This window comes from Ruditapes philippinarum, unplaced genomic scaffold (assembly GCF_026571515.1).
Source record: "Ruditapes philippinarum isolate M1 unplaced genomic scaffold, ASM2657151v2 ctg123_1_1_1_1, whole genome shotgun sequence".
NCBI classification, from domain to species: domain Eukaryota; kingdom Metazoa; phylum Mollusca; class Bivalvia; order Venerida; family Veneridae; genus Ruditapes; species Ruditapes philippinarum.
Window position 1 is genome coordinate 204,548 of NW_026864861.1, and position 10,560 is coordinate 215,107.

The following is a 10,560-nucleotide window of genomic DNA, read 5'->3' on the forward strand; positions in this document are numbered from 1 at the left end:
TTGTCACGAACCGAAATATATGTTACCATACCGAAATCGGCTTGTAAAAGTTAAAATAAACATTTTCATAGATCTTGTTTAATTAATTAATATAAAATCATTCAAACTGAACCATAAACAAAGGATAATAATATTTAATTATAAAAAATGATGATGTTATAGACGGATATGTATATTATATCATGATTACTTCCCTTGTTATTAATGTGTTGCATTACCTAAATCAAATCAGATTTCATTTCAAAGATGAGAACAACCCCTTAAATATTTGCATGAATTTCAGAAGTCTATGAAAAAGGTATTTGAGTGAGTTTTAAACTTTGAATTCATATCGCTTATTTTCAATGTTTAGTCAGATAACATTGCAGCGTATCATCTCTTTGATGTTTCTTAATGATTTCAAAATACAAGATTAAACAAAACTGTGTTTGAAGTTATACGCCTAATTTAGATCACTATTAAAATAGTTGATTGAAAATTATCACAGTATCTTTTTTAAATCCAATGATTATGATTTGATTAAAATAAAAAGACGTAGAGGTAGCCATTTATCATAACACCTTTACTAATAATTAAGGAGCAAGCATGCACGTGCTCGGACAATGGAGGTGTAAGTTGACATAACATACTCGTTAACCGCAATCCTTTAATATACATCGGCGCATGGAAACTTTAAAGTATCCAAACAACATAATTAGACATAATTATTTTACATGAAATTAAAGCTGCTTGTCTTCATTAAGACAATAAATACATTACAGTTTAATATAAAACGAGAAAGTGTTAAGTTCTGATTTTATGTTTGTAATATTCTTTGAATATCTTATATACTATTAATGTTGGTCCATGCGATTCACAAATGTGAATATAATAAGAGAAAAGACACAAGTGTGTTCTAGTCAGTTTTATTATCTGGACTGATGCATTGGCGGGAAATCTCCCAGGATATAACATTCTACAGGCACAACGTGGTCAGTGGAAATTTACAGAAATGAGTATTAAGGTTAAAGGTCATATGAATATAAAATAACTCAATATCATTACATTGATCGATTTAAAATCATTTTAAATTTCATAACTGTAAACAGCATAAATTTATGGAATGACTGGTTTATATTTATATGATGAAAAAAATGGAACACTTTATACTGACAAATATCAATTATGAAATGTTGTAACTTGTACAATATGACATGCTGTGTATTACTGTATTAAGTAAGGTGTGAAGTAATTAAGACAGGAGGTACAGTTGACATACAATGTATGTTAAAGATAAAAGATTATAATGAACCATCTGTTTATTTCGTATTAAACATTTAAATAAATGACTAAAATATATAAATATTATAATAAAGAGTCCCCATAACACATGTTAGTGATTTGTTAATATATAGTTTAACTGTTCAACAAAAGAAAGACACAAATTTTCCAATTTCCAATTTTACTGCCTGATACATTATACAATTTTTATGGAACATTTTTAGAGCAGTCGAATTATATATCTGTATTCAAATTTATAATAGAAAATCAACTTCCGGTTGAAGTTGGATATTTTTTTTCTTCATAAAACATAAACATGTACAAAATTTATAATTATCTTTAACTCATATTACAGAGTATTTTATTTTTCCATCATAGTCCGATCATAGCTTTTTAAAAATACAATTTGATTAGAAAATTGTTATGCACGACAATCACGTGCAGATATATAACATGCTAATATGGCGGTATCAGACTTTTTCTTAAATCATTATATACATTGCATTCTAATATGAAATGGTATTCGTCTTCTAAGACATTACATGAAAAACATTTTCTATCATTTAAAGGTGTACTATCTGGTTTAGTCCATCTACCTGAGTCTATGTGCAATCTATGAGATGATACTCTTAACCTAGTAAGATCTTTACAAAACCGTTCAACATTGATAATATTTAGATATGGTTGAAACTAAAAAACAGAAATATGTCTCTACTAGAGTTATCTAATCTACTATCTACTAATTATATACATAATTTAAACTTCACCGCTGATTTCGGTAATGCTAAACACATAACGGGTTGTTTAGAACAAAGGCTAATAACTCAATAATTACATTTTGTTAATAACATCATTAAAGTAAAATATTTTCAATAGATTTTTTAACTGAAAGTCTATTTCACTATTTTTCATCAAATAATGAAGAAATAATAGCAATATTTTAACTAGGTTGGTTTTTACGAGTTGATTTCGGTAATGAAAAGTTGATTTCGGTAACTTTACCGAAATCAAGTTGATTTCGGTATCGTAACGTACCCGTCAAAAGTTATAGATATAAGTTATCATCATATTTGTGTAAATGAAAATTTATTAAATTGTAGGAAATTATTACTTGATATGTCTAATTTGAATAAGAGGTAAGCAATTGAGTTTGATAGCTTACCAATAGTTTAAAAACTCCAGTATATTACATTTTTTGCACTGTAATAATCTGGACAACCTAAAATTGAAATCGAGACATCTAATATCATTTGAAGAGCTTTTCAATCTAAAATATTGAATTTATTTTCTAAATCGCTTCGCTTAAACGAAAATAAATCATTTATCACCAAATAATTATAAGACAATTAGTCTGGGACGAAACATCCACATAAAAAAAATGTCAAGAATTATTATAAATATAGAATGTAAACAAAACTCAATTTACACAAATATCTATATATACTATGTTAACTGTGAAATTCCCGTGGTATATTTGACTTGGTCAAATTCATATGTGATATATTTTGTCGTGATACTCGTTGAAGGTGATTAGACTCGTGATACATTATTGATTAGTGAATTTTACTGTGATGCTTCAGTGTTATTGAATATAAATTTCTTTAAATAGCATTTTGTGATTTCTCGTAAGATTTATTATTTATAAATAAGATTGTGCATGATATTGCAATGATCTTTTTGACATTTGCCGTGAACAGATCATTCTAATAAATCAATTTATTTTGTGAGTGATAAGAGTTGAACAAATATTGTCCTGTTCACTGGATGAATGTTTTCTTTTTCTTTTATAAGTGTGTTGATTTTATCGTGACTTATAAGTGTGATTTCAATTTCATTGAGAGTTGACAGAAACAATATACAACGAAGCGACAATACTTCTAAGTATTCATAGATCTTGCAGTGGAGAGGCAGCAGGATATGTTGCCTGCTTTTTTAATTTGTCTTTTGACGTCTTAATTGTCTGTGATATGCACCTTAATAACCTCAGATCCCCTTCCAAAATTCTATTTCCATTTTATTTAGTTCCGCCCAATGTTTTCTCGTTTAGGGCACACACATTCTTTTACTTTGGGACCATACGCCGCTTTTCATGGAATGGCAATACCGTGATAACCGCCGTATCAATTACACAATTGCGAATGTTTCTAAATTCAAAATTTCACAATTTTCGTGTTTAAATTTTAAATGCTGCTTCAGCCGGTGCTAGGAGGGGCGTGGCACCCTAGCACCGGCTTAAAACTACAATAGTGTGGAAACAAGTTGTCTCCAGAGAAATACTACTTTATGAAGGAAAGTGTAATTTTTAAGACATGTGGTTGGTGACAATGAAATGTAGATAAGGTTAAATTTAGCCAAGTTCACTTTTTATAATAAATACGGTAGTTATTTCCCTTAAAGGCCAAACCAAATCTATTGTGGTGTTATGTGTTCATGTTTGTCTTGGTTCCTTTTGTTATGAGTGATTGAACTGGTTTTGCAAGTTTAGTGATGGATGATTGGTTTTGGTATGCAGGTTATTTTTAGATGATTTGGTTCTGGGATATAATATTTTCTTGGTAACTGACCACTCCTTGTCTCGCTTTCGAAGTGTAAAGAGCTATAAAAGTATTTAACATTCAGTAATTTCTTTATAGAAATACTTGATTCTGATTTCTATTATTTCATTAGATCTCATCTATATAAAGCCTGGTATGTATATTTGTATATATTTATTTGTGAAATTGTTTTTATTGTAATTTGAATTGTTGTGTAATATTCTGTATTATGTATTTTGTGAAATGTATTTGTCTTGTATTATATTTGGTTGTAATGTGATGTCTTATACTTATATTATTGGTTACAGGTTTTATTCTTTATTGAATAAACATATATAAACCTATCAAGGTGTTTATTGTTGGAAACCCCCCACTACAGAAATTATGACAGATCCAGAGAAAATAGAAAAAATAACAACTACACCGGTCCAAAGAATTCAGATGAACTTAAATCTGTTTGACTTTTGCAGGTAATTTTATGAAAATTGTTCAAAACCATTCAACAATCATCAAACCGTTGTCAGCATTACTTCCGCAAAGATCTAGTAAAAAGAACAAAGAGAAAGATTTACGGGAATGAAATAGGAATGTAAACATGGAAGGACATTAAATCTCTTTAAAAAAATTGACTTCGCCACCGATCTTTTTCTGTTATTTATAGTTCACTCAACAAGTCCAGCTCCATACAGAAGCCAGTGGCGATACTTAACCAAATGCAAGGCAACCAGAAAATGGTTAAAGAGAATAGTTAAAATTAGAGAAGAACTATTCTGCATATTAATTTGAATTTCTATCTTTGAAATGGACCGTCACTGAAAGAATTTTAGATTACTTGAAAGGAAACAAATTCGTTGTATACACTTTACCATATGTGACTGGTTGTTTAAACTACAATTCATCAAAATCATGAACGATAGCACAGTAATCTTAATATTTTAAGCTCCGCTAAGCATAATACACATTTAACTACAAGTAGGTGAATGTCGTATTGTATTGTTGTTATGGTATTGTATTGTGTTATCGTTAACTACTTTGTATATTTAACAATATACCTCCTTATCACTTTTTGTCAGTATGCCATTGTAACGATAGCGCAGTAAGTTTCACTTTAAGCTACACTGTTTATACTGATTAAAGTTAAAGTGACATTATGCTCATATTTTCATAGTCAAGTTAAGCTGAATTGACTTTATATTTCAAAAGATTGACTGTCAAAATGGTGTTTGACCAACAGTTGATATTGGAATATGTTTAGGACAGAATGATAAATCTGCCTAACATATAAAAAGACTACCCCACTCTTTTTATAAACTAAGCGTTAATTATAGGTAAGTTCTAACGGATATTCACAGATGTTTCGTTTGGATCTGTGAGTTATTTATTGTTAATGTGAACTTAATTATAAAAGTAAAAGGAATTGTGACAAAATCAAAACTTATTTTGATGTTCTCCCGTTCAGTCACTTTATACCCTTGGATTGGCATAATGTCACTTTAACGTCGTATTGTATTGTATTGTAATTGTATTGTATTGTAATTGTATTGTTTTGTGATATCGTTTACTGTCATTGTATATATAACAATAATGTACATTTTTTCTCATCTAAACGGATGTGTCTGATTGTTTACACAATATATCATCAAAATCACCAACGACAGCACACTTAGCTACACTTTTTAGCTCCACTTTGGATCTGACTGATTAAACTATAATCAGTATGTCAATGTAGTTTTGTATTGTAATTGTGTTGTATTGCATTGTGTTAACGTTTAATGCTATTGTCTGTATCTCATGGTGTCAGTAAGCCACTGTAAACTGGTGTGTCTGATTGTTTAAGCTATAATTTATCAACATTAAAACTATAGCAACGTGAAGCTGAAAATAATGTTTTAAATACAAGTTGGGAAGTCTTACAAAAAATCACAACATTTACATATAAAAGTTTCTCGCACACAAGTTTCTTCTATCAACTAAATAAATAATTGATATCTTACGGTTTGAACTTGCATGTATCTTTACAATGTAATCAGTAACAAACAATATCAAAGTCCACAATATCAAAGTCCACATAAGCCATATCAACAGCAAAATTTTGACATTTGACACCTGTGAGACAATCTGCGGATTACGATTTGAAGGTACAATATCTTTATTTATTAATTTAAATATTTTATTGTCTACAAAAACGTCTCATAAAGGCAACTCATTTAAGTTATATTTTCTTTTTTATGCTTTAAAGAAAAAGGAAGTTATTAATACATATATTTTGATACACAAAGTCATGGTATTGAAAAACTTCTGGACTGGGTTATTTTGCATGCCTTTTAGTTATTATATTTATATTTGTAACAAGACTTGTCCGTGGACAGAGCGTTCCACTTTTCTCATTGCTATATAATATAGTTCATAGAAAAGAATGGAATATTATTCTGCAAACGTGATTAGCAGACTTACCTGCCCTTGATAGTCTACAAGAATTTCAAGTTAAAATGAAGTTTTGAAATAATTTTACAATTATCTGCCCTTTTGAAAAATGATGATGTCCTTTCATGACAATGAACAAGTACACCAAGATTTGAAGCTAAAAGCTACTATATTTACTGAGAAAATGGTTCTTAACAAAAAGGTTAACCGACTTCCACGTCAATGTGAATGCTGACCAGAGTGTCACGACAATAACTCCACTTTTTTCTTTGAAAAGAGGAGCTTAAAATTTGTCACGTTATAAAATTGTATATTTTGTTATTCTGTATATATGTTTTGCATGGGTGGTTACTTTGAAATTGTTTATTCTTCATATCCAAATATAAAAATAAGTCTGAAATACACTTTTAAGCATCATGTGTACAATTATATGTTAACAAGAGCCGGATTGAATCAATCATACACTCCCCAAATCAGTTTTGGTCACAGAGAAGAAGTTTCTTGTTGACATCTCTTGTAGTTTCAGAACTGTCCTGGACAAAGATCACAGTTTAAAACTTTTAAAAGGGGGCAATACCTCGAAAAAATAGGCACGACAGGGTCAAGGTTGGAGCCTATGTGTTGTAAAGTTATTGGTTGGAAACAGTTTTGGCATAAAAGGTCATTGTCACCTTGACCCTTTTAGATTTTAGACCTTTTAGATTTTTACAAAAAAAAATCAAAAGCTTTCATGAAGCACCAAGATCAATGCTTTTATGAAGTTTGTGTGCAAAGGGCTTATTCTTTGTCAAGTTATTAGACGGAAATCATTTTGGCAATACGTCTTAATGGATTCACAATAAAAAGTAGTTTTCTTTTCATTTTTGTCCTTTTTACCGATATGAAAACTTATTCAGTCCAGTGATACTTTTGAGATTTCTGATCCGAATGTGAAATGTCAAAACACTTTGGGAATGTCTGCTATAAACGTATTTGCAGACAACTTTTACTTTGACATTCACCTCAGAATACATGTATATGGCAGGTTGATCATATTGATATAATTTAAGTACATAAATATGAGACATACTCTATGACAAAGCATTAGATAATAATCAATAGAACATCTTACATGATTGTAAAATATGTTTTTAATAACAAACATGTAATATGTCAGTTAATTGAACCAATATCTTTACAATCTCATAACATTTTACAAAAACGGTATTAAATGAAATTCAAAATATGATGCCTATATTATAAACCCTCTTTTCCTCTGTTTTCCCAGTCTTTTGACGGACAGCATGATAGATGCATGGGTGCAAATTAGAAATATCGTAAAATCTGAAAACCCTGAATTTAGCATTATTTTAATTGGTTATATAAAGCAAAAAGAGTGCTTTCATGTGTTTAAAAACCTAAGTAACGTTTTAGGAAAATGGCTGACAACTTGTACCCATGTATATTACAAAGCAAAATCTATATCCCAACAAGAAGGGCATTAAAGCTTTTAACAACTACATATCATTAAATCAACTGTCATCACGATTAAAGCAAGTCGAAAATATGAAATGAATAATGTACTATTGCTTGAATATTTTTCCAACATAACTTTTTACCTCAAGAAAATGTCATATTAGAAATAAATTAGACTTTGCCATTTTTTTTTCAGATCATCTATAGATCTTTAGTTTTGTGTATTTACTAAAGGACATTTTTTGAAAACATGCATTTCATAGAAATGTGTTATAATACATTTTAGGTGAAACATGGAAGTCCCAGGAAAGAAAGCATCAAAACAATTTTCAACGTCAACAACAACAATGGCATCGGATGAAGATCTTCAAATTTACTGTCAGCCTTGTGACGAGGAAGGAACTAGACTCCCTGCCCATGGTTACTGCAGTGACTGCAAGGAGCATCTTTGCAAGACATGCATTAAAGTCCATAAGATAAACACGTTTACCAAAAAGCATACACTTATGGATGCAACAAATTTGCCGAAAGTCGCAGGCCTGTCTGATGTCTTGACCACACCATGTCTTAAACATTCAAGAAAAATGATCAAGTTCTACTGCAATGATCATAAAAAAATTCTCTGCAGTGTTTGTGTTGCACTTGAACATCAAGCTACAACCTGCAAAGTCAACTATATACCAGACATTTCTGGTGATATAATAGACAGCAAAGAATATCAAGTTATCTTGAATTCAGTTAATACCACTTATGACAAGTTTCAAAAGATATATAAAGAAGTCAAGAACATAACATACAAATCAAGCAGCTCTCTTAAAGGTGCATTAGTTGACATTAAAAAGTTTCGGGAAGAAATCAACCAGAGACTAGATGAACTTGAGAGACAGGCTGAAGATGCAGTTACAGTTATAGAACAAGAAAACAATAAACATCTGAAAGCAGTAGAAACAACATGTGAAGAAGTTACCAAATCTTTGAAGATATCATCAGACAAAATCAAACAACTCAACACAACAAAAGAAGCTGAAAAACTCTTCATTGATTTAAAACTTGCAGAGAAAACAATCAAAGATATGCAGGGAAAACTATTAAACCTGCCTTCATTTGATTTCAAGGAGCACAACTTTCTATCAAATGATGTAATATTAAATTTCTTTAAAGCAGAGAAGTCTATGGGTACATTGACACACACAACTTTTAATACAGAATGTCAACCTGTAAAATTACAGTATAGAAAATCGTCACATGAGGGAGATATCTGTGTGAACACATTAAAAGATAAAACCATATGCTGGATAACAGGAATGACTCTGCTGATATCTGAGCTTCTTATAATCACAGACTACAATAACAATGTTGTGAAGATGGTGGATACCAGCAGTCAGTCTGTGTCTGATCAACTACAACTTGATTCTGGACCATGGGATATCACCACAGTATCCGGTACTGAACTTGCCGTCACACTTCCTAACAAACAGACCATACAGTTTATATCAATCTCATCAAACAAACTCATAAAGGAGCAAACTTTGAATGTTTTTGGACAATGTCATGGTATAAGCTGTTACCAAGGTAAACTTGTTGTGTCATTCCTTAATCCTACAAAACTTCAGATCCTTGATATGAATGGCACTATACTGAACATTGGTGGACAAAATATTTTCAATAGGCCAGAAAACATTCATTTTGGTGGAAAAAATATTTTCAAATGGCCAGAATATATCCAATGTAACAGAAATTCTATCTATGTATCTGACAAGGGCATAAAAACAGTAACAATATTAAACTGGCAAGGCGATGTGATTGGTAGTTATAGTGGTACAAGTTGCCCTGTGGGAATGTCACTGTCAGATGATGGTACTGTCTTTGTATGTGACAGGGTGAGAAATGTTATAGAAGAGATATCAAGCTATTATTCTACAGGAAAGGTAGTGCTGCAATATCTGAAGAGACCAGTGGCTGTATGTTGGTGTGGTGAAGCAAAGAAGCTATATTTCAGCTGTAATACTTGGGATGAAAATATTGACAACTTCCTTCACATCCATAACCTGTCATAGACATGATAGACTTGAACAGTTCTTAAATAGCAAACAAAAAACAACAACAAAAAACAACAACAAAAAACAACAACAAAAACACTGGCATTAGCATTATCCATTCTTCTGTAAAATTAGCAATTGAAGACACATGTTTTACGTTTTGTCTTAGTGATTTAAATCTCATGTTGATAGGAATGATTTAAGAAATCCCTTTGTTGTATTCTTACAAATGGTTTAATGATTTGGTGAGTAACAAGAAAACTACTAACAGTCATACTGGGAATACATGAAATAACAAGAGCACTTCAAAAATTTTAACGCGTGGTCAAAGCCACAGCTATCAATAACCAAGGGACATAAATGAAAACTACAATTCAGCAATCATAATAGCTCGAATTTTCATTACAATAGATAACTTTGTTTACATTGATAAATTGACTGTCCTAGGTTATATCGATAAAAGCATTTCATCTTCAATCTTACAAGTACCTTATGATATGATAAAACTGATGAGTTTTCTTTTGTAATCATCAAATGAACTTTTTATATTTTATGTAACAATGCCTGTCCTAATACCATTCATTATTTGTAACACTTATATTTAAACAGAGTACATCATTAAAATTCAGTAACAAATGTTTGTTGTTATAAAATCAATGAGTTAAAACATACGAATACCATACTGGTTAAAGGTGTAAGTGGCTGTGAAGGTACAGTGAAGACAAAATGTCATTGTAAGATAAACAAGGACCATCAGTGATGAAATGTCGCCTCATGATAGCCAATCGAATGTTGCAGCTACTGTGTAGCAAGAGACCCAAAAATCATTAACAGGCCAAAACGCATTT

At 30.7% G+C, this 10,560-nt stretch overlaps 1 protein-coding gene across 1 annotated transcript; it reads left to right on the forward strand.

Annotated features, from left to right (window-relative positions):
• The first annotated feature begins 5,857 nt into the window (after positions 1-5,857).
• Positions 5,858-10,342, forward strand: LOC132727072 (uncharacterized). The gene is made up of 2 exons (XM_060712484.1): positions 5,858-5,932; positions 7,960-10,342. The coding sequence occupies exon 2, from the start codon at positions 7,967-7,969 to the stop codon at positions 9,728-9,730; it is 1,764 nt and encodes a 587-aa protein (XP_060568467.1). The 5' UTR covers positions 5,858-5,932; positions 7,960-7,966; the 3' UTR covers positions 9,731-10,342.
• The last annotated feature ends 218 nt before the right edge of the window (positions 10,343-10,560 follow it).